Source organism: Anastrepha ludens, chromosome X, assembly GCF_028408465.1.
Source record: "Anastrepha ludens isolate Willacy chromosome X, idAnaLude1.1, whole genome shotgun sequence".
NCBI classification, from domain to species: Eukaryota; Metazoa; Arthropoda; class Insecta; order Diptera; family Tephritidae; genus Anastrepha; species Anastrepha ludens.
In genome coordinates this window covers 93506779-93532560 of record NC_071503.1, presented here as the reverse complement: position 1 = coordinate 93532560, position 25782 = coordinate 93506779, and the positions used below count along the sequence as shown (strand labels likewise).

General features: G+C 36.1%; 1 protein-coding gene across 1 annotated transcript in view; it reads left to right on the top strand.

Moving 5' to 3' along the window:
* LOC128869217 (zwei Ig domain protein zig-8-like) overlaps positions 1 to 25782 on the top strand; it is a 51694-nt gene that overhangs the window by 10206 nt on the left and 15706 nt on the right. The window contains exon 2 of the mRNA XM_054111745.1: positions 18621 to 18804. Coding sequence (XP_053967720.1) covers positions 18693 to 18804 — 112 coding nt within the window. The 5' untranslated portion in view covers positions 18621 to 18692. The remainder of the gene's footprint in view (positions 1 to 18620; positions 18805 to 25782) is intronic.

Here is a 25782-nt window from a genome sequence, read left to right as displayed (position 1 = left end):
TTTTGACGATGGCTGCAAAATTCTGTTTAAATTTTCTATCATAACTAGCGATACCTAGGAAGGATCTGAGTTCCCTCAGTGTTGCGGGAATAGGAAAATCTTTAATAGTTTGCATTTTTATAGGGTCAACTGTGATCTTGTCGTATTACTTAGGGCATATAAAGTATTCCACAGAATCTTGGATGATGTGAGATTTCTCGTTGGAAATCTTCAGTTTCGCTTGGCGGATATGTACATGTTATTATGCGGATATGTACGATATTTTCTTCGTGAGAGGAAGAATAATTGAGAACATCGTCTATATAAACGTACGCAAACTTCCCGATATATGGTCTAAGAATATCATCCACGCATCGTTGAAAAATGGATGGGGCGTTTTTCAGGCCAAATGGCATACGAAGGAATTCATACTTAACTCCATTTACACTAAATGTCGTTTTTCCCCTGTCAGATTCATTAATAAGGATCTGATGGAAGCCAGACTCTAAATCTAAAGTAAGAAACACCTTTGCATTACCTAAATTCGGTATGGTGATAGTTTGAGCTTTTAGCTTCTGAAAGTCTACGACCATTGTGTGCTTAGGTTTCTCTTATTCATCGGTACCTTTTTAGCAACCTTCCAAATAGGAGAGTTGTACGGACTTTTGCTGGGTTGAATTATTTCATTTTCATTTTCACCTGTTCACCCAGAATCATATCAAATTCTTCGAATGCATCTGTTTCAAAAATTGTGTGATTATGCTCTAACAATGTTATTATTTTTTTTTTATTTAGTTATTGAGTAACCATGAAGGGTTTTTACTTTAACTGGCTTGATTGCTATAGGCTTACCGATTTAGCATTTTTCACTAATATAATTTTTGTTGCTCCGGTGTCGATCAGGATGTTGATGAGTTGGCCTGTATTCCTGCAGTGGCGTGGCAGACACGGCAAGTCGTTCATACGCCTTAAAAAAACAGTGCCTGTTTCACATTCCTCATTTTCCGGTGAAAGTGATTGTATTTCTTCGTCTCGTGTTTGATTGACTCGTTGTACCTTCTGTTGTAGGTATGTTGAAATTACGAGATGAAGGATTTCGTTCCCGCGAAATGGTGTAGTCCTTGGCTCTGGCGGTCATAGCTGTTTTGTGGTGCGGAATGGTTCCTATTATAATTTGTGGATCTCGTGTATTTTTGAGACAGATATATTTCTATTGGTTGGTGCTCTTGCCTGCGTGCAGTTTGGTTATATTGCACCTGCACGTTAGGTCTGTACCTTTGTGGTTCCTCGTATCTTCTACTTGGCGAAGCATTGTAATGTCTGTGGTTGTATTGCGGAAAGTTGAGCTGTAAGTTCACGTTGTCGTGATGTGATTGCGTAAGCGGTTTCTAAGTCCCTTGGACTGTGGCTATAGAGGGTGTCGCTGGTGTATATGCCGTTCAGACCGAGAATAAATGTCCGTGCAGCTTCCTGATTTACGTATTCTTTCATGGCTGAGAAATTGCCTGAGCTATCCATCTCAACTTTGGTGAGTGCAAGGTTAAGCGATTTACTAACTTCGCTATGGAACTCCGCCGACGTCCTTTTTCCTTGTTTTATTATTTTTATTGCCTCGAGCAACACATACACGGGTCTCTGGTCCGCATAGGTATAATCGAGATGGTTAATTATAGAGTAAAAATTAAACTTTGTGTTGTAGTTAATTAGAATATCGGCCGCCTCTCCTTGAATTTTTGAATGAACGATCGAGAGCGCCGTATAATACGTGGGTGTAGTAGCGTAATTCGTGATGTTTTCCATGTGTGTCCGGCACGTGTTCTCCACAATCTATAATGGTTCGTGTCGCCTGTGAATATTGGTAGCATTTTTAAAATTTCCAAGTTAATTTGCGACGCATCAGTAATGTTGGGTGCACAGTCTTGGTATTGATCTGTGACGTGACTGTGACTGTTGGGTTGGTTTCTCATTTCTGCGTCCGATGATCATTGTGTTGAATAAAAAATATACATATTGTCGCTTTTTTCGCGATTCCAGTTTTATGTTGTATCCTTAGCTGTAAGGAGTCTACTTTTTATAACTTCACTTTCCGTTATTTGAACTTAACCGTTTCACTTTGTTTGAATTTTTTAAACAGTTTTTTCTTTTCATTAATTATTTATGAACTTTTTTCAAATATTAGTGCTGGAAATCTTATTTCCCGTGGAATTAGTTTTTTTATAACTTTCACGTTTAGTTATAAAAATGGCTTAAAAACGGTTGAGCCCCCCTCATTTGGTGATATTTGAAACAAAAAGAATATTTTTTGGTTACACCGAAATGTGCAAGACGTAAACCTGTTTCAAGCTAACGCCGGTTTTTTTTACATCATTAGTGTGTGTTACTGCAGGCACTTGACACACAGCAGCTAAACAATCACCATTCGCTACGACTGTCACCATTCTGTCGCGCATTTAGAATACATATTTACATATATATGGATATGCGTACATATGTATATATATTACGAAGACAAAAATATACGGTTCACCAAATATTTTTATCTTCCTGAAGAAAAATAGGCTTATGGACAACTCAGGCGCGTGAGGGAAGATGTGGTGCCTTCATTTTATGAATAAACAAGCCTTGCTTTGAGAAATATGCGCTTGCGTTTATGAATGAAATAGCTTTTGTTGTATTAAAGGACATTTCAGAATGCTGCTTCTTCGCCTATGAAGGTATTAGGTTTTTGTAAATACAATATTTGGAATATCAACTGGGGGACCGAAAATTTCATTGTGTAAGTAATAAAAAGGGGCATACATTTTTACTAACTTTTATAGATAAATAAAAATATGTATGTACATGTACATATATGTGTATATAAGACAGGTGTTACCGGCTCCGATAGCAGCACCGCATTAATCTTTTTCTCCATCAGCAATTGGTCTAAAAGGCCCTGTGCCGTATTGCAGTGGTTGATATTAAGCTGTAAGTTAACGCTGCATACGCTGTAAGCGACCCGTTGCACGCGCATCCGCTTTTATTGCAATTATGCTGACGCTGCTATGTTTGCTTATTTACCGTGCGAACTATTTCAAAACGAAATTCCAGGAACAATATCACGCGGCAAAGCAGGTGACATCGTCAATTTGGCTATGCTGTTTGGGTATGCTTAGAATTAAGAAAATATTATAAGCTTTAGTTCTAGTTAAAGGCTCGAATAAAAAAGACGGAGTTCGCTCCGCAATATTTTTTAAAAACAAAAATTAATAAATGAAAATTTAACTGGCGCCCGAGCAGGGACAGGTTTACAAGTTCGCGTTCGTTCGAAGTTCAATCGAAAGTTAGTACGCGCTAAAGAAAAGTTTCTAAACAATAAAGAAAAAAAAACTTTAAACAGTGACGTTTAACTGGATTAACTAGTGATCGTGGCCAGACACCTTAGAATAAAATACAAAAAGCTGAAGTGCCAACGTGGAACAACGCGAAAAGCCGGTCAAGGAAAACGGAACAGTAAATGAGGCCCCCCAGTAGCAGTAGCAACTAAAACGACGACTGCAAAAAGGAAGTATCCAAATACTAGCCGACTGGATCCGAGAAAATGATACGACGCATATTGTAAGCAATAAAGTTAAGATTATCAAAATAAAATTAAAGAGAATTAAATAAAAAAAAAATATTTATTATTAAATTTATTCAAGGAAACTAAAAGACCGAAATTGACATAAAATATTAAATCTACCCAAATGGGAATCGTATAGTAAAGAAAGTCAAATATATTAAAATCCACTAAAAGATTTGAATATTAAGAAAGTTAAATAAATATATACAAAAGAAAATTTAGGAAAGGAAATCGAATACTAAAGAATATTTCATATTATCAAAAGAAATTTAGAAGGAAAATTGAATATTAATAAAATATTAATAATTAAAAATTAATACTAATAATTGGAAAGTAATATTAATAAGTGAAAATTAGTTAAAGTGGAAAATGTCTAACCCTAACAATTCAATCAGGCCCCCAGTTTTAAACACAAATACAACACCACCTCCTGTCCTTAACATCCCTAACACCCCAGAAATAAATATGGCACAGTTGACGGATGTAGTGACCAGAGTGGTTAGTAATATCTTTCAACGAGAGGGAAGAAACATCGTACAGGCCGCGCTGAATCCAAATTCCAACTTTTCCGACATCTCTGACGTTACCATAGATCCAAGACATTCGAATAATGTCTCGGATCTAGACAAAATCCCGGACGTTGTCCGATGCATTAGAGAATTCTCAGGGCAACCAGGAGAGTTTAACTCCTGGAAGAAAAGCGTAGATCGCGTTCTTCAGATCTACGAGCCCCAAAGAGGAAGCCCCAAATAATATATTATGGCATACTTAATGTAGTACGAAACAAGATCGTGGGTAATGCAGACATTGCCCTCGAGTCGTACAATACCCCTTTGGAGTGGAAGGCCATTTCAAAATGCCTCACCCTTCACTACGCGGACAAACGCGATTTAGGTACCCTTGAGTACCAGATGACCTCTTTGGTGCAGGGTAACCTCACCATCCAAGAGTTCTACCAACAGGTATATTCTCACCTGTCGCTCATATTAAATAAAATTGGATGCATCGACGCCGGTCCAGAATCAATGCATCTCTTAACTCGAACGTACCGAGACAAAGCTCTCGATACTTTCATTCGAGGCTTAAAAGGCGATTTGCCGAGACTGCTCGGTATAAGAGAACCGGCAGACCTTCCTCAGGCACTCCATCTCTGCCTGAAATTGGAAAACCAGAACTATCGGTCTCATTATGCTATGAACGGCCAAAGTAGAAGGATGCATGATCCTCGTCCTCCACTTCCACCAAGGAAGTTTAATATGCCGCCGCCGCGACAAAATAGAGAACTCTACCCCGAATTGGCATATTTACCACAGCCTCGCGCAAACCTTTCCGGTCCATACAGACCCAACATATTTTATAATCCGCCGCAGTTCAGGCAAATGAACAACCTGCCGCAGTTCAGACAAATGAACAATCCGCCGCCGCGACCATTCCTCAAGCCACAGCCGAGGCCAGAGCCTATGGATGTTGATACATCCATGCGTACGCATAACATAAACTATATGAACAAACCAAAACCAAATGAGTTTGTGGGAAAAAGACCCACAACTGGCAATCCACTACCGCCACAAAAAATGCAAAGAAACTTTCACATAGATTCAGAAACCTATAACGAAGAACAGGTAACTCCACCTGAGCAATACTACATTGACCAAAACGATCCCGAAGATTTCCAAAACAATTCCGACGATTTCCAATATAACACCGACAATGACGACAAAGACTATTTGGACACTAGTGACATACATTTTTTAGGCTGACGCACTCTTCGCTACCGTACATTCAGTGCAAGACGGAGAGTGGAGACATTCTCAAACTATTAATAGACACCGGATCTACAAAAAATTACATTCAACCGAACTTTGTAAAAAAGGCAATACCTAACGAACAAGTTTTCTATGCAAAGTCAATAGCAGGAGACGTAAAGGTCACCCAACATACATACGTTAATCTTTTTAATCTCAGGGACTTTAACCTTAAATTTTTTATACTCCCAACTTTGAAATCGTTCCATGGTATACTCGGCAACGATAGCCTTAGAGCACTAAATGCAGTTATTCATACGAGAGACAGCCTCATAACTATAGGAAACACCATTAAAATTAAAATGAAACAATTAATTTCAAAAACCGTCAACACAATCAGCATTAAAGATAACCATATGACACAAGAACAGAAATACTCGCTAAGAAATTTAGCAAATAAATTCCCAAATCTTTTCGCAGAACCAGATACAAAACTCACTTATACAACCAAAGTAATAGGCGAAATTCGAACTAAGACCGATACACCAGTATATACCCGCTATTATTCTTACACAACTTCCCTAAAATCGGAAGTAGAAACTCAAATCCAAGAAATGTTAAAAGATGGCATAATAAGACCGTCTAGATCTCCGTACAATTCCCCCGTATGGATTGTGCCAAAAAAACCCGATTGCGCAGGAAATAAGCAATACAGAGTTGTTGTTGACTACCGAAAGCTGAATTAGCAAACTGTCGCAGATAGATACCCGATCCCAGAGATCAACGATGTCCTTACGCAACTTGGGAAAAACCAGTTCTTTTCCGTGCTGGACTTAAAGAGTGGGTTTCATCAGATCCCTCTTAAAGCATCAGACATTGAAAAAACAGCTTTTTCAATAAGTAATGGTAAATACGAATTCACTCGGTTACCTTTTGGCTTAAAAAATGTCCCTTCAATTTTTCAGAGGGCACTTGATGATATACTGCGTGATCATATAGCCAAAATATGTTTTGTTTATATCGACGATATAATCATTTTCAGCAAGACTGAAAGCGACCATATCCGTCATCTAGAATCAATCTTCAAGACGCTTCAAGAAGCGAACATGAAAGTGCAACTTGATAAGTGTAATTTTTTCAAAAAATCCGTCGAACTCTTAGGATTCATAATCTCTTCAGAAGGAGGTAAAACAAATCCGGCAAATGTTGATGCAATTAAAAGGATACCGTATCCTAAAACTTTAAAAGAATTGCGCTCATTCTTAGGTCTATCAGGGTATTACCGTCGCTTTGTACGTGATTATGCAAGGCTCGTTAAACCCCTGACATCCCTTTTAAGAGGGGAGGAAGGACGAATGTCCAAAAATCAATCCTCAGAAGTTAAAATTAACTTAAACGCCGATGCAATCGAAGCATTTCATAAGTTGAAAACAGCCCTCACTTCCGAGGACTTGATATTAGCCTATCCGAATTTCGAAAAGGAATTCACGCTAAGAACTGATGCGTTTAATTTCGCAATAGGTGCGGTACTGTCACAAGATGACAAACCGATTACGTTTATACCCAGAACGTTAAGCAAAACTGAGGAAAACTACGCCGCAAACGAAAAGGAAATGCTGGCAATTATTTGGTCTCTGAACACGTTGAGAAATTTCTTATACGGTAGATCAAAGGTAAAAATTTACACCGATCATCAACCGCTCACCTATGCTCTGAGCAACAAAAATAATAATAGTAAGATGAAACGGTGGAAGGCGATTCTCGAAGAGTATAATTTCGAACTGCATTATAAGCCAGGAAAGGCTAACGTCGTCGCAGATGCTCTATCGAGAATTCCGCAAACGGAACAATTAAATTCCTTAACGGTAACGCAGCACAGTGATGAGAGCTCTTCCCACAACTTAATCCACAGCGTTGATGCACCAATCAACGTATTTAAAAGTCAAATCTTTCTTACAACAAACAATATTTCGACGTACCAATTTAAAATTGTTTTCCCCACTTTCCACAGGCACATAATCACCGAACCATATTACGATTCAAACAAAATAATACAACTTCTCAAACGCTATCTGAACCCATCAGTAATTAACGGTATAAAGACAGACGAACGAACAATGGGACTAATACAAGACATTTACCCACAATATTTCAACAATTGCAAAGTCAGATTTACACAAAAACAAGTAGAAGATATTACAGATAAACAATTGCAAGAAGATATTATAATCCGAACACACAGACGAGCACATAGAAACTGTAGAGAAAACAAAATCCAAGTAATAGAAAAATACTATTTCCCCTCCATGACTAAAAAAATAAATAACATTATAAAAAAGTGCACAGTATGCATAGAAAACAAATATGACCGCCACCCTAGGAAACAGGAAATTCAGGCCACCCCTATTCCACAATATCCAGGTCAATTAGTCCACATAGACATTTTTCTAACTGACAAAAAAATAATTTTAACTGCCATAGACAAGTTTTCTAAGTATGCAATTGCGAAAATAGTTAAATCCAGAGCAACTGAGGACATTAGACAACCCTTGAGGGATATTCTTTTCTCCCTAGTACCCGAGAAACTGATAATAGATAATGAAAAATCGTTCAATTCATTCTCCATAAATTTCATGATCGAAAATGAATTCGGCATTGAAATCTTCCGGACACCACCGTACACAAGCTGTGTAAATGGCCAAATTGAACGCTTCCATTCTACCCTCCAAGAAATTATACGATGCCTCAAAACAGAGAAGACACACCGAACATTTAATGAACTCCTGGAAAAATCAGTTAAAGAATACAATTTTTCAGTACTCTTAACAACAGGAAAGAAACCGGTAGAAATATTCTTTGGCAGAAGGGTTAGTAGTGATCCAAATTTACTTGAAAAAGACCGACAGGAAACGATAAAAAAATTACAGGACAAACAAGAGGCAGACCTGAACTACCACAATAAAAATAAAGAACCACCCAAGGCATATGCTGTAGGAGAAACCATATATGTCAGGATAAACAAGAGACTTGGCAATAAATTAACCCCAAGATATAGAAAAGAAATAGTTGCCCAAGACAAAAACACCACAGTTTTAACACAATCTGGAAAAACCATTCATAAAAGCCATATCAAAACATGAAGGACATAAATTAAAAAAAAAAAAGAAATTAAGAAACCAATTGCTTCGAATTTTTCAGAATTCTATTCCTTTGCGAAGTCGCAGCAGATTTACAAATACTGGACTACATGTCGTCACATTTGATAACCATAAACAGTGGACAGACAAAAATAGCGGACGGAACCTTTAAAATAGTACATATCATTGACTTGACCATCTACGAAAAATTTCTACAACAAGTGCAGACGTACGTTGACAAAAATATCCCAATTACGAATCTATTCTATCGCATCCTATCACAAGAATTAAACCAAACAAACGAAATCCTACAAAGTCTAAAGCCTCTTAATACCAATAAATCTAAAAGATCAATTAATATAATTGGAACAGCATGGAAGAACATCGCTGGTACCCCAGACCACGATGACTTCGAAATATTAGGTAAAAATATGAATGAATTAAATATTAATAACAATAAGCAAATTTTAATAAATCAAGAACTAAATGAACGAATGAATGAATTAACTAAAAGATTTAATGATATAAATAATGTAATTAAAAAAGATGGTTATCTAAGTTGTGAAATCGCTATACATTTTCAAAATAAGATACGACTAATCAAAGAAGAAGTTATAAATATTAAGTACGCCATGCAATGGGCGAAAAATGGAATAATTAATTCTATTTTATTAAACAAACTAGAAATTAAATTAGCTATCGAGAAGTTAGAACAAGAAAAGATGCCATTTGCATCAGCAGAAGAAGCGGTGGAATACGCTAAAGTCAATGTTATCTATAAGAATTCAATAATTCTCTATATGGTGAAAATACCATTAACAACAAATGTTACTTTTGATAATTATATATTGAAACCTGTAAAGAAAGCAGGAAAAATTATGAAATTACCTTTTTATGAAATTATAAGACAAGAAAATAAAATGTACGGTTTAAGAAACCAACGTATCAAGCATTATAAAATTAATATTTGTAATAAAGAACAAGTAGTAGACTTAAGTAATAATACATGCATACCAAACATAATCAAAAGCTTAGCATCAACATGTACCTACAGTAACAGCCAACACATACAAGAAATCGAGGAAATCCACCCCGGACTAATTTTCCTACAAGATTTCAATGGAACCATCCGCCAGGAAAATAAAGAAAGACAACTTACCGGAACATATTTTGACTCTTGAAAGCCTAAAGGAATTACAAATGAATAACACGAATGAAATCAAAACACTACGATTTGGAACCATAGTAGGTGAAGTCTCGATGACAGCATTTATTGTCATAATAGCCATCACAGCCCTCCTGATACGTCTATGCAAATTTTCATCAAATTTAACAAATAAAGCAACGAAAATCACCGAATCAAAGAACCTCCCGGTAACACCAATAATTCTAACCAACATTCAACCCCCGACCTCGATTCGCGCATCCACGATGAGTGTAAACGACCTGCCATATTTTTAAAGGCGATTGAGGACAATCGAATTTAAGTGGGGAGGAGTTAACGCTGTATACGCTGTAAGCGACCCGTTGCACGCGCATCCGCTTTTATTGCAATTATGCTGACGCTACTATGTTTGCTTATTTACCGTGCGAACTATTTCGAAACAAAATTCCAGGAACGGTGTCACGCGGCAAAGCAGGTGACATCGTCAAATTGGCTATGCTTTTTGGGTATGCTTAGATTTAAGAAAATATTATAAGCTTTAGTTCTAGTTAAAGGCTCGAATAAAAAAGACGGAGTTCGCTCCGCAATATTTTTTAAAAACAAAAATTAATAAATGAAAATTTAACTTGTAGTAGAGTCATGGTCTTCGCGTTAGTTAATATATATTATTTGGTGATATTTGAGAAAAAATAATATATTTTGGTTACACCGAAATGTGCACTCTTTATTCATAATTTTTAGACTGACTAGTTTACATAAATCTTAGTGCTACTGTTGAGACGCGTCGGTCGGTGTCTGTTTACTAGTAGATAACTATTGTTTGCCTTAGTGACAAGTTCTGTTGTTTTGGTGTTGTGTATACTGTTATCATACAAGGTTAAAGGGCCTATTGTGGTTTATCGGCATTTTGTTCGTAAACAATAATCTTGTATACAAGTATGCAGTGTATATATGTACGTGGTGTATACATTTATATACATACTCTTGTATCTTTATACTAACGTCGTTAACTCGATCGCATTGCTCGTTCTTGGTAACGCGAACACTTTGCACTTCCGGACACATGTGCACCTTTGCTTAAGGGGTTATACGCAGTTATGACTTTCAAAAAAATCCATTTTTTTATTGCATTTTTGTAATGTACATATATTCAAAAGTATACGCACGAAATTTGAAGTAGATCTAAGCAATACTTTCGGAGTTATACCTAAATATGTAGAGATGTCTCGGAGATGTGTCAACCGGTATTGAAATTTTTTTTTTTTTTTTTTTTTTTTTTGCCGTTTATTTGCAATCTATTTTTAAAATAATAAGCAAATTATCTAACTATTAACAATTTGACTTATATTATTGAGCTCCATTGAGGTCAATAATGATATATATGTATACTACGATTAATGTACACTTATATTCAGACTTATGTGTTAGATTTTAATACATTTTAATATTAGATTTATCTATTAGGTTCTGAATGGAATGTCTAATACATGATGTCTTTTAAGTCTATTAATTTCATTAGTTTCATCAAGTAATGCAATTGCTAGCGGGTTATCGTGATAACTTAATCTCTGTAAATATTTTGTGGTAATTTTTTTAATTTCATCTTTTATAAAGGGAATTTTTAGATCAGTATGTATGGCTTTATTTGTGACGAACCAGGGTGCACTTGTGATAAGCCTTAAAGTTTTTGACTGATATCTTTGCAGAATTTCTATGTTAGAATTGCAAGCAGTTCCCCACAGTTGTACTGCGTAGGTCCATACTGGCTTTAGTATAGCCTTATATATTAATATTTTGTTATTTAGATTAAGTGTTGATTTTGGTCCTAGTAGCCAGTAAAGTTTGTTTATTTTTATCTTTAACTGGGTTTTTTTTGCTTGAATATGGCATTTCCAGGTTAGCCGTTTGTCCAAATGTATGCCAAGGTATTTGACCGTATCATGTTTGGGAATTATATTACCATTTAGATAGAGTGAAGGGCATTCTTTCCGTCTCAATGAAAACAAAACATGTACAGATTTGTTTGTGTTAACTTTTAATTTCCATCGGTCCAGCCACGTCTGTATCTCGTTTAGTTCTATCTGAACTAGATTGGTTGCATCAATTGGGGACGGACTTGAAGCTAGTATAGCGGTGTCATCAGCGTATGTAGCCATTAGGACATTTTCGGTTTCGGGTATGTCAGATGTAAAAATCGTATAAAGTATAGGACCGAGTACGCTACCCTGTGGTACTCCAGCTTTTATGTATCTAATATCAGTTATTTCTTCATTTACCTTAACGTAAAATGATCTTTCGGTGAGGTAAGACTTTAGTGTTAGATAAAATGGTGCAGGAAGTATTTTTTTTAATTTATATAACAGGCCTTGATGCCATACTTTGTCGAATGCATTTTGTACATCCAAAAGTACGGCTGAACAATATTCCCTTCGTTCAAAGGAGTCGGTTATGAAATTAACAACACGGTGACATTGTTCAGGTGTACCATGGTATCGGCGAAAACCAAATTGATGTTCGGGTATGACCTTATTTTCTTTCAGTATTGGGATTGGCGGCCGCCGTGGCCGAATGGGTTGGTGCGTGATTACCATTCGGAATTCACCGAGAGGTCGTTAGTTCGAATCTCGGTGAAGGCAAAATTAATAAAAACATTTTTCTAATAGCGGTCGCCCCTCGGCAGGCAATGGCAAACCACCGAGTGTATTTCTGCCATGAAAAAGCTCCTCATAAAAATATCTGCCGTTCGGAGTCGGCTTGAAACTGTAGGGCCCTCCATTTGTGGAACAACATCAAGACGCACACCACAAATAGGAGGAGGAGCTCGGCCAAACACCTAACAGAAGTGTACGCGCCAATTATTTATTTATTTTATTTTTTTTATTGGGAATACTCTGCGCAAAAATAGTCTTTCGAATATTTTGGAGAATATTGTCAATAAGCTGATTGGTCTGTAAGAGGATATTTGATTTTCAGGTTTTGCCGGTTTAAGGACCATAACTATTTCGGCGCACTTCCACTGTGTAGGAAAATAGTTTAATCTTAATATTGAGTTATATAACAGAGTTAAGAACTTACCTCTTTTTTTCGGCAAACACTTAGCTACTTTGGCGTCAATTTTATCATATCCAGGAGATTTGTTGTTACACAGGTTTTTAATTTCAGAGCGAATTTCATTCGGTGTAATATGTTTGATCGGTAGAGATAGTTGACATGGGGTATCGAGAAATGCTAACACATCATCATCGTTGTTGCTTTGGTTTATAAGCGGAGAAAACATTGCCTCTAAATATCTAGCGTATGCATAAGCCTTACTCTTGTCTGTCCTACACCAAACGTTGCCACAATCTTTTATAGGCGCATTTCTCTTTTTGGGATGTTTGAGATATTTTGTAGCATTCCAAATCTTATGATCATCAACATTTCTATCGTTTAGGCTGTGTATATAGTCTGATACTGATTTATTTCTAAATTCGTTTAGTTTTTCTTTGACTTCAGTTGTTGCTTTATTTAGAGCAGTTTTGTCTCTTGGATTCCTAGTAGTTTGCCATTTTTTTCGAAGGCGTCTCTTATGCTTAATTAATGCTCTTATCTCTCCACATACATGTATACGGCTACGATATTTGATCTCATTACCTTTTTGGGGAGTAGAAAAAAAGGCCGCTTCATGGATTTTATTTGTGAAATATTCGACTGCATTATCTAGCTCAATTGTTGTTTTAATTGAAATATTAAGTTCCAAATTTTGGGTTAGCCAATCTTGAAAAATTTAATTAAATTGAAACTTTAAACGTGTTTTTTTCAAAACGGCATTTTTCAAGTCGGTGTACACGATATCTCGAAAACGGCTTGTTTGATCGGTCAACCGTTTTAACTCAATCTTTAGAGATACATTTTCTAGTAATTAATCGTTCCTTTTGTAAATCTGATACTTATTTTCCATTTTATAATCAATTTACGGCCAAATTTTAACGTAAAAATCGAAATCATTTCTTTTAAAAGCTGCCATTTTGTGAAAATTCACTATTTTGATTAGCCGAACGATTAATTACTAGATAATCTAATATATTAACAAAATTTGTTTGGTTTTTTGATTTCAGATAATCCAATCCTGAGTTACGATGTACACCGTAAATCGTCTTTTTTTAAAGGAGGTTCCAGAAATCGCCTGCAGCGCGCTCTATAATCAACATTTTCATAAATAAAAAATTTTGTTACGTTCTTAAAGGATGCTTTTATAACCGCCAAAAATTTTCAAATTAAAATTTCTGAAGTTTCTTCAGGATAAATCCTTGACAACCCGTCTTTTATTTGCTTCATAACTGCGTATAACCCCTTAATGCACATTTTCTGTTTCTTTATGTAATCTACAGCTTTGTGGCGCCTGGTATCTGGTGTTCGCAAAGGGCACACTAATGTAGGGTGGTCATTCATCACTTAGGCATGGTACGAATAAAACTTGGGATTACGGGATTTTTCGGGTTTTCCTCTCTAGATCAGCCATTTGGAGTCAAAAGTAGGGACACCGCGTGCAGTCATGGAATAATACCACAATGGCCAGTCTTTAGGCTTTGGGTATTACTGCCACACGCCTTTGTGTACACTGCCTCTTCCACTAAAAGCACAACACACCTCGCCCCCTCGGGGACTAATAATGCGGAACTAATATTTGTGCGTTAGAGAAGAAAACTAGCCTCAAATCGGTAAATACTTCATCGAAATTTGCACACTAAAATCAGTCTGAAATTTTAAGGCGTGTCGTATTCATGCAAAACTAGTATCGCCCGTTCGACCAATACAAATTTTACTGCTAGTAGTATGATGTATCCAATTTTTAAGCAACTAATAGGTCTATTTATAAGTTCGTGCGGTTTTACAACAGATGGCGTAACTTGATTATTATTCCATCGATCCACATTTCCAAACATTCATTGGAGAGCTACTGTCGTAAGGCACAAACGTCAGTATAAGTTTTTTATTTGAAGCGTAAACAACAATATTTTTACCACACTTGAAAATGTCGAATTTCGTGCCAAATAATGTGTTTTTGCGGGGAATTCTTCTTCATTATTTTAATATGAAGAAAAAAGCAGCCGAAAGTCATCGTATCTTGGTGGAAGTTTATGGTGAGCATGCTCTATCTGAGCGAACGTGCCAGAAGTGGTTTGCACGCTTTAAAAGTGGTGATTTTGGCTTGGAAGACGAAGAACGCGAGGGTGCGCCGCCAAAGTTCATGGATACCGAATTGGAGGAATTGCTCGATCAAGATCCGGCTCAAACGCAAGAAGAGGTTGCAAAAACTTTGGGAGTTGATCAATCAACCATTTCCAAACGTTTAAAAGCCATGGGAATGATCCGAAAGGTAGGCCATTGGGTGCCGTATGAATTGAAGCCAAGAGACGTTGAACGCCGTTTTATGGCATGCGAACAACTGCTTCAACGGCACAAAAGAAAGGGGTTTTTGCATCGAATTGTGACTGGCGATGAAAAGTGGGTCCATTACGACAATCCAAAACGTCGGGTAACGTATGGATACCCTGGCCATGCTTCAACATCGACGTCGGCGCAGAATATTCATGGCCTGAAGGTTATGCTGTGTATCTGGTGGGACCAGCTGGGTGTTGTGTATTATGAGCTACTGAAACCGAATGAAACGATTACGGGGGATGTCTACCGACGACAATTGATGCGTTTGAGCCGAGCACTGCGAGAAAAACGGCCGCAATACGCCGATAGACACGACAAAGTTATTTTGCAACATGACAATGCTCGGCCACATGTTGCACAAGTGGTCAAAACATACTTAGAAACGCTCAAATGGGATGTCCTACCCCACCCGCCGTATAGTCCAGACCTTGCGCCATCCGATTACTATCTCTTCCGATCGATGCAACATGGCCTGGCTGACCAGCACTTCCGTAATTACGATGAAGTCAAAAAATGGATCGATTCGTGGATTGCGGCAAAACCGACCGCATTTTTCACAAAGGGAATCCGTGAATTGCCAGAAAGATGGGAAAAAGTAGTAGTAAGCGATGGACAATATTTTGAATATTAAATTTGTAACCATTTTACGTCAATAAAGTTTCAAATTTCGAAAAAAAACCGCACGAACTTATTCATAGTCCTATTATTTACTTTGTATCATAAGTGCGTTACACGAGTATACCATTTATGCATTCGTGCCACGTTTTAGTTCTTTAGCCCTTTATAAGGCAGAAGGATTCAGAGTAATAAAATAACTTGCGCTTATATTTTTGGCATGTTTTCATTTATATAACAAAAAAAACTTAAAAGAAAAACACTAATTATTTCGGAAGTTTTGGAAAAATAGGTGGTAAAAATATTCCCACTGCCCGTCAACAGAGCCACATGCAAGCTGAATTTGAAACATTATTTTCTATGAAATTGTGCAAAACAAGGCGTGATGCAAAGGGGGACATTACACTTGCTGCATTTTATTTTGCTACGCTTATCTTTGACCTTTGTGCTGCACAATTTACAGCGTCGGTAAGTCTCCAACTCTGCTGGCATATGGTCACCTACGTTTACAAACCGCAGTTCTTCAGCATTTACAGTTTTTTGATATACCTCTGGGCATACTATGCGTGATTTCTTGCAGATACATGTAGGCAAGCTTGATCTTCTTTTTCTGCTGCTATAGCCACTAATCAATCCTCTGGCAACAGCCACCCGAAATTCTAAGTTGGTAAGCTGTTCTACTCTCGACGTTAGGGAATATAAAATGAAAGAGTTTGTCAAACTTGAGTCCACCAAGAAGTAGAATATCCGCAACCGCCAGCGTTTAATTCTCCTTCCGACAGCATACGTCCCCTTCACTTGGTCAAAACGGTCGACACCACCCATTCTTTTGGTGTATTCTTTCACAACCATAGGACAACTTACAGCTTCCCTGGTGCCATTTTTTTGCGTTCTTTGTACAGTTGTTACTTCCACTTTAGGATGAAATGCAGTTGTCAACAATAAAACCTCTTTAGTATCTTGCCACACAGTAAATGCTACATCTTGTTTAGTTCTCCACTTGAATTCACCTTTTTTCAACTTTAGGCTTTTGTTTCTGCCGTTTCTTTTTGTGTTATATTTTATTATGTTATGTAAAATTGCTCTATTTCTTCTTACTGTTCCAGTGGCATAAATATTTTTTTCATACAAGTACTGCATGGGAGAAAAATAGCAAAAAAAGTTATCGAATGTAACATGAGACTTGAAATCTTCTTGTGCTAATTTACTTGACAATTTCTTTACGACATTAGCCCCTAGACCCTCTTCTGTTCCTTGTCCTGTTTTACCTGTACACATTTCATAGTTATACAAGTACCCTGTGCTACTATCACAACAGCACCACACTTTATAGCCTTTTTTTATGGGCTTTAGCGGCATGTACTGCTTCAAACTGGACCTTCCTTTGAATAGTATCATGCTCGCATCGATACTTTGGGAAGAGGAATTGAAGGCATTGTTTTGAAATGATTGACTAAGTAAAGATATAAGAGGACGAATTTTATACAATTTATCAAAATTTACATCTTCTCTTCTTGGTTGTTGACTATTATCGTTCAAATGCAAAGTCTCTAAAATTTTCTTGAAGCGTTTTACTGGCATAACTTCAGCTATTTCATTCACACGAAATCCAGGATTCGATGACCAATATAAATCGATATGTGGAAGAATATGATAACCCATTATAATGAGAATGCCTAAAAAATCACTAATTTCCTGTGTGTCAACAGGCTGCCAATTTGTGAACATAATGCTATTGGAGATGTACCTGACTCGGAACAACTGTTAGGTGTAGAATTCAAATGAGTGGGAGAATTTTGTAAAAGGTCACTTGAAACATCAGGTGCTTGAAGTAACCGTTGTATTGTATTCACGTTGAACTCTTCTGCCTCATCAGACTCAAATCCGTCTTCTGAGCCATCATCGGGCATGTCCAACATCTGCTCAATATCATTTTCATTCAAATAGCGCGGCATTTTTCATGAAAATCTGAGAAAAGAAGGAGCTAGTTCAACAAATGTACATAACACGCCACGGGCAGCGGGAATATTTTTCCCACCGAGTAGAAAGTCTGCTCACATCTAAATACGATAGTAACTTGTAAGTATAGCAAACAACTTGTAGAATAAACATAAGTACATAATAAAAAAACAGTTTCTTACCTCTTTTCAAATAAAAAATATGAAGATTCACGGAGTAACAAATTGTCTTTCAAAATTAGCGCAATTTTTGACAGCTAGTGGCGCCAAAAAAAAATATGTCACACAAACGTCATTTTTTTTTATAATAATAAACCAGACCTCCTTAGTTGACAGTGCAACAAATTAGGACTCCTTTGATAACTTACATAAAAAGACAAACAAAGTTTTTGTTGGTGGTAAATATATCGCCTCTGCCTTAAAAAGGGTTAGCTTATTTAATTTTAGAGATGATGCTTTCCATTTCAATTCAACCGGGCTATTCGGGTCATGTTCTTCGATTTCGATGTAACTAAAATATGTTGCTCTCTGGTCAAAATAATGAGACACGTATTTTTTTGTTCGCCCGAAAAATTTTTTTCCAAGATTTATCGGCAATTTTGTTTTTCGGCTCAAAATTGATTTTTTTCAATTATATAAGAAATTTTTTTTTTAAATGCTCATAACTTAGTCAAAAATGAACCGATTTTAATGATTCTGGGTTCAAAATGATCGTCATTACTTGCACGAGCGACTTCATGTAGAAACAATTGCAAAAAAGGAGTTGAACATTTTTTATTTTTTACTATTTTATATAGCGGGATATATCAGGGTTAACATTTCCACACTAGAAAATGTTATTTCCATCAAATCGGTGCAATTTCCCTTGAAATCGGGCTAACTGAACACTCAAAAAGGGGTTTAAATATTTTTGTCTGGCCTATTTATATAATGATGATGATGATAATATACTATAATAATAAAATTACATTATTTCTTTAAATTTAATTATTGCAGCTTCGCAAGCGACGGACATGAAAAGGTTGTCCTAAATGTGGGTGCATAGTAGGATACGTCTAAATCGACAGCATGATAAGTGTAGTAGCGAAGACTAATCGATTACAACCATTTCTATATCTAATTTTGCACTTCAATATTTTCTTCAATCATATCAATTCCACGCCTCATAGCGGTTTGAATGGTATGTATTATAATTAATTCTAATAACCAATTAAATCATATATACAAGGTGAAGTCCAAAATAAACAAGACTGAGCTAAAATAGAAACGCCAGGAAGTTTGTTCTGATAACTTCGAGTTTATTTATTCAAAATACATAGTCCGCTTTGGATTCAACACACTGTTTTGCGTGATCTAAAAGCTTTCCGAAAGAGTGTTTCAGGATGTCGGTACAAGCCTTTACTTTCATGGCCAAATGCAATTTTCTCAATACAAGACACATGAACCCATATCCGGCGAATAAGGTGAGTGATTGATGGTTAAAATACGATTTCTAGTTACAAAATCAGACACAAGAGCGGATCGCCGAGATGGTGCATTATCATGCAATAAACGCCAGCTTCCTCCTCGGCGGTATTCAGGGTAAATTCGACCAATGCGACGCAACAAATGCTTCAAAACGCCAAGATAGAAAATTGCATTGACAAATGAGCATCGACTTGATTTTTGACTCCTCCAAACGCAATTTTTTTGGATAGTGGCTCGTCTGGGGTCTTCCATGCGGCACTTTGACGTTTAGTTTGAAGTTCATGTTGGAAACACCATGTTTCATCACTAGTTACAATGTTGTAAAGGAAGTTTTAGTCTTCTCTCGCCTCTCTAATAAGGCCTTTCGAATGTTGAGTTCTATGGAATTTTTGGTGCTCAGTTAACTTGTGCGGAACGAAACGTGCAGACCTTTCGTAAGCCCAAATGATCAGTTAAAATGCGATAGATCGATGTTTTGAAAATATTCAACTCCGATTCATGAACTTCAACGATAATTTCGGTTCTTTTTTGATAAAATTACTAAGAATTTTGATGGAGTTGTCGGTGGTTACTGATTTTGACCCGTATATTCTTTGTCATTTATGTCCTCACAACCATCTCTGAAACGTGTAAACCACTCATGAACTCTGGCACGAGATAGACAATCATCGCCATAAACTTTTTTCATCAATTAAAGTGTTTCGGTAAACGTTTTACCAATTTTAAAACAAAATTTGATATTAGCACTTTGTTCGAAACACATTTTTGTACCGATGACACAAACATACTGACACTTCAGACGCAATAACTTCAGTTCCACTAAACGTAATGTCACCAAGCTTCCACTGGAAGTCAGCTAGTGACGTAACTTCCAACGCACTAACTCATTAAAAAGATGGCGCCATCAAAAACACTTTTATGACGCCAGTCTTGTTTATTTTGGACTTCTCCTTGTAGAGACACAACAAATAGAAACCAATATAATATTGTAATATGTACTTAAAACTTGTCCATCAAACATAACATTGTATAAGTAAACGGGCAAAATCTAAAGTATTCGTGTTCACTAACCGATGTGTGAAGAAGTCCTAATAACCATACAAGGGTACACTGCACGATATATTAACCCTCTATCCACAAGACTATAAATAATCGTCTAAACATCATGTAAAGTTCATATAACGTTAATTTTGGTACGCTAAAAACGAACATTTTTATTCACTTTTACTGTACCAAAAAAACGCATAAAAAGTATCACATGTGTATATGAAAAATTAGCCGTAATGCGGAATAACTGTCTGTAGACGGTCAATAAAAACTTCACAAAAATCACTTTTAATTTTTCAGTTTCACTATAACTAATAGTTGCATTGAAAAATATACAGAAAAACATACCTGTTTTGAATTTTTGAAGAAATTTCTGCAATGTTTAGTCACTTTTTCACAAACGAAAAGATGAAATTTGTCAACTGTAATTTTTTTCGACTGATTTCAACAACGGCCATTACTAAACTGACGATAAACATCAAAACGAAACAAATGAACACTATAAACGATTTGGAATGGTTCCGTCATAGTCGTTTCAAGGCAGCCATGCCGGCTCACACGAAAAAAAAAATTGCATATAAAACCCAGGAGGGCTTTATGATGACCTCTATAGACGGTCTTACTGGATATAGCCCTCTATCCATGCATTACAAACAGCAGTAATTACTAAAATCTTGTAATAACATACAGGGTGGGCCATATAGAGTTTGCTTTTTGAACCACCTATTTTTTTGAGAATGGTAACACAAATGACATGTCAAATGTGTTCATAATTTACTTAAAGGTTTTACATTTACAAAATTGGGAAATATTGAAAACCAATTTCCAAAGTGGTGAGTCTTCTTCTTATTTTCTGATTTTCACATCGGTGGCTACGTCAATAAGCAAAATTGTCGGATTTGGGGCTTAGAAAATCCAAACGTTACTGTAGAGAAGCAAATGCATCCACAACGAGACACTGGTTGGTGGGGTTTTTGGTCCGGCGGCGTCATCGGGCCATTTTTTTTTCGAAAATGAGCGAGGAGCCGCGGTTACAGTAAATGGCGAGCATTACCGTGACATGCTCCACGAGTTGTTTCCAAAAATTGAAGCGGATGACATGGAGGACATTTGGTTTCAACAGGACGGTGCAACTTGTCACACTGCCAAAGTTATACTCGAACTTTTGGCTACCGTTTTTGAAAACCGAATAATCACCCGAAATTCTGATATTAATTGGCCGCCTCGGAGCTGTGATTTAAGCCCGTTGGACTATTTTTTGTGGGGAGCCGTTAAGGACAAATGCTATGCGAACCATCCAGAGACGATTGATGCTTTAAAACTCGAAATCGAAGTTGCCTTTCATGAAATTGGAGCCCAAACAATCGAAAATGTGCTTAAAATTGGGTTGATGGAATGGCCTACTGTAAAGCCAGTCGTGACAGTCATTTGACCGATATTATTTTTTATTCATAAATGACAATGTTCAATTGATATAGTAAATATTACAATCATTCTATTGGCACCTACCTATGTACAGAAGGTTATGAAAGTGAAGCAAAATGCATCCCACGCTTTTAACTCGAATTTGAATTATTCTATTTGTATCTTAATTTTTGTTATAATTCTGTTCTGAGGTAGCTGACTATGACTGATCGTTCAAGTGCTATTACTTCATTATAGATCTCTTTGTCATTGAAATTTATTTTATACTTTTTAGTTCGATTGGCAATAAAAGCGTGTTTTTTTAGTTTTTTTAAACTCCGGGGAACGCGTTTCGAGTCGATTGAGGAGATAAAAGCTGAATCGAAGAAGGTGCTGATGGCTATACTGGAAATGGACTATTTGACTTGTTTCGGGGATTGGAAAAATCGTTGGCATCGAGAGTGGATTGTTTTGAAGGGGATGAAATTAATTTACAAGAATAAATAAAGATTTTTCATTTTACAACCAAATTCACCTTACTTTTTGCCCACAGGTAAAAAAAGAAAATATTAATCCTGGCAATCCTAATAAGGATAATGGAAAACTTTTATCAAATTATTGCATTGTCATCGGTCCCTGAGAGGTGTGCAAAATTTCAAGTCGATCAGATTTTTAGAAGCCAGTGAAAATTAAGCTCAAAGATTCCGTTACATACATACATACATACATACATACATAAATACAACCCGACCTAATAAAAGTGTGTTAAAAAGGGGTTGTCTATAAAGTCGGTTTACTGACGATAGTTTAACGTGACAACGTCATAAGAAAATACTGATGTAATGGTCGCAATTTTCAAAACAAAATTTTAATTTTATTTGTTTGATAGATATTTTGTATGGATATAGAGGAGGAGGTAAACGGAATCGCAATGGAATTGATCAAGTCACATTTACACAAACGTGAAAAATGACGAAACATTTATCAAATTCATGAAAGATATGTTCAGTTTCGATTGTGCATCAGACGTTAATAAGTCAACAACACTAAGAGGCAACATCATCGATTTGCCTTTTCCAAGACACATTACACTCGAAACGCTCCCTTTCATTTCCTACTTTTCCTATCATCGTCCTATTCTCAACAGAGAAATGGTTCATTACCATGCACACAGGAAGAAGGCATATGCAAATACAAATATGTGAATTTATATACATATGCGCATATACATATAAGAAGTTCAAGTTAACTAACGAAACCCGCTATTATGATTTTTTTATCCTCCACAGGAATAAGTTTCGTACTTTAAATAAGTCTTTGTATAAGGAATTCATTCACAAATCTGAGCTAAATATAAAAAGTAATCCGAAGAATTTTTGGCGATATATTAAATCGATCAAAAGGGCCTCTTCTATTCCTAACTCTGTTTTTTATAGGGACGTAACTGCTTGCTCTGTCAGCGATGCAGCGAATTTATTTGCTGATTTCTTTTCATCTAACTTCGTGTCTGATGAAGATATTCAGGAGGAACATTTGGCAGCCATTCGCCATAATTTCGTGGGGAAAATTTCTTCTTCAGTTGACTTTGGTTCGCTTGTTCTATCAGATGATGATGTCATTGAGGGATTGTTAAAGATTAAAAACTCGGCCCATTCGGATGTTGACGGGCTTTCTGCAACTTTGTTTAAAAATTGTCGCTCTTTGGTTCAACCTCTTAAACTAATTTTTAACAAATCCTTGGCCGAAGGAATATTTATCGACGATTGGAAGCTGACTTCAGTCACTCCTATTTTCAAAAGCGGTAATAAAAGTGATATTGTAAATTACAGACCAATTTCCAAATTATCTGCTGTATCTAAACTCTTTGAATGCGTTGTTAAAGACAAGTTATATTTTAGTGTTAAACGTCTAATTAGTCCACGTCAGCATGGTTTTGTAGCTGCTAGATCTACCTTAACTAACTTATCCGTTTTTTCTGATGATTGCCACGCTGGCTTCCGGAATGGTGTCCAAATTGACGCGATATACACGGATTTTTCTAAAGCCTTTGATAAAATCTCCCATACGATTTTAGTAACTAAATTGGCTTGTCTCGGTTTTCATTCTACTTTCCTTGATTGGATTCGGTCCTATTTAATAAAGAGGTGCTGCACTGTAGTTATCGATGGTGTTTCTTCGAAACACTACACTGCCACCTCTGGTGTACCTCAGGGTAGTATTTTAGGACCTTTGTTATTTGTTTTGTTTATTAATGATATATGTTCGTGTTTTTCCTTCGCTAATTTTCTTCTCTATGCTGATGATCTAAAAGTATACGCTGAAATAAGAAATTCTAGTGATTCAGCCGCCCTTCAGTTCGAGTTGAATAATTTATTTTCCTGGTGCCTTATAAATCGACTATTTCTTAATATTGAAAAATGTCATAAAATCACTTTTTCTAAGCTTCAAAACCCCCTCAACACCTCTTATCATATCAATTATACATATCTTGGCTCGTCTGATGTGATAAAAGATTTAGGGGTTTTCTTTGATTCAAAGCTTAATTTTATCACGCACCTAAATTATGCCGTTTCCAATTCTCTTGCTATGCTCGCTTTTGTTAGACGGCACTCATCGCATTTCACTGATCCATATACTCTTAAGATTTTATACTCCGCGTTTGTGCGGTCCAAATTAGATTATGCCTCTTTTATTTGGAGGCCTTATCATGCAGTTCATATAAATCGAGTGGAGAGGGTTCAAAAAATTTTTGTGCGTTTCACGCTACATTCACTAAATTTCTCAGACCCCAAACCATCATACGTCTCACGCTGTCGTTTGATTAGTCTCTGTCCATTAAGTGACAGAGGTACGTTTCAGGCAGTTTCTTTTATTTTCGATATTGTTAATGGACTAATTGACTGCCCGATTCTTCTTGAAAGAATACAGTTTAATGTTCCTTGCAGGAACTTTCGTCGTGTCAAAATTTTTCATGTTGGCGTTAGGAGGACATTATATAGTTCCAAAGCACCTCTTGTTAGAACGCTGTCTGACATTAACTATCTCGCCTCCCTTTTGGACCTAGACTTTTCCAGAGCGAAACAGGTATTTAATACCCAATTAAAAAATTTCTTCCTTTGTAAGAATTCTAAATAATTATCTAATATATTCTGTTAATTTAGTTTAATAAGCTTTAATTTTGTCAACTACTTCTATATAAATACTCTTAGTTCTATGTAGTTAGTAAGAAACTCTGTATTTCTTGACTTACTAAAATGAATTAATCCTCTTTGTAAGTTATAAGAAATTTTATCTTTTTCTTTTACTCATTACAATTGAAGCTGGTTAATTATAAGTTTAGTTTACTTTGATTAATTAATTTAGCATTAATCTGTTTTCATAGTCTGTAAGAAATACTGTATTTTTAGACTATTAATTGAATTAAATAAATAAATAAATGAATATACATATATGCTCACTCAAGTAGGACAGAGCCAGATGTCGAACGTTGCCGAACGCGGGAGCCCATTGTGCTCTTTGTTGTTCGTTCCGCGCTCTCGCTTGCAGTTCAAGCACTTAGCTTACATTTGCTTGCGTACAGAATAGATTCGTACATTTGATATGTCCATATGATTTATATGCATCTTTACATATAGATTTGTTCTTTTTGAAAATTGCGCGAAATTGTATATGTATATTGTCATATAGTTACATAGTTACATTTAAGGTTAGTCTAAGGTAATGTTAATAACAAAAGAAACAACAACTGTTAAATATTAAAAATAAAGAGAATAACTGTAATAAGTAAATAGAAAGTAAGAGCATAGTTATAAGTTATTAATGTAACTGTAATAAGTAAATAGAAAGTAAGAGCATAGTTATAAGTTATTAATGTAACTGGATTGAAATAAAGTTTAGTTCTTGAAGTGACGTTGAAGAGGTTTGTCTCACTTGGATACATTACTGGCGACGAGGATAAAAATTTTAAAACCTGCATAACTTGACAAGAGTCATTTGTGTTAAAATTTTAAAATTAAGCGAACATATTTTCAAATGTGAATCATGATGGCGTGTTATTGAAGTGAAAACAAAAAAAAAAAAAAGAAATAAACTTGGATGAGATGAAAAAAAAGACAATACAAATAAAAGACATTGAAAAAAAAATAATAATAGTAATAAGAAATTATATGAACTGAATACAAATATTATCAAAATTTAAATGTGGCAATACATTTCAGTTTTCACCAGATTAAAAGTAAAA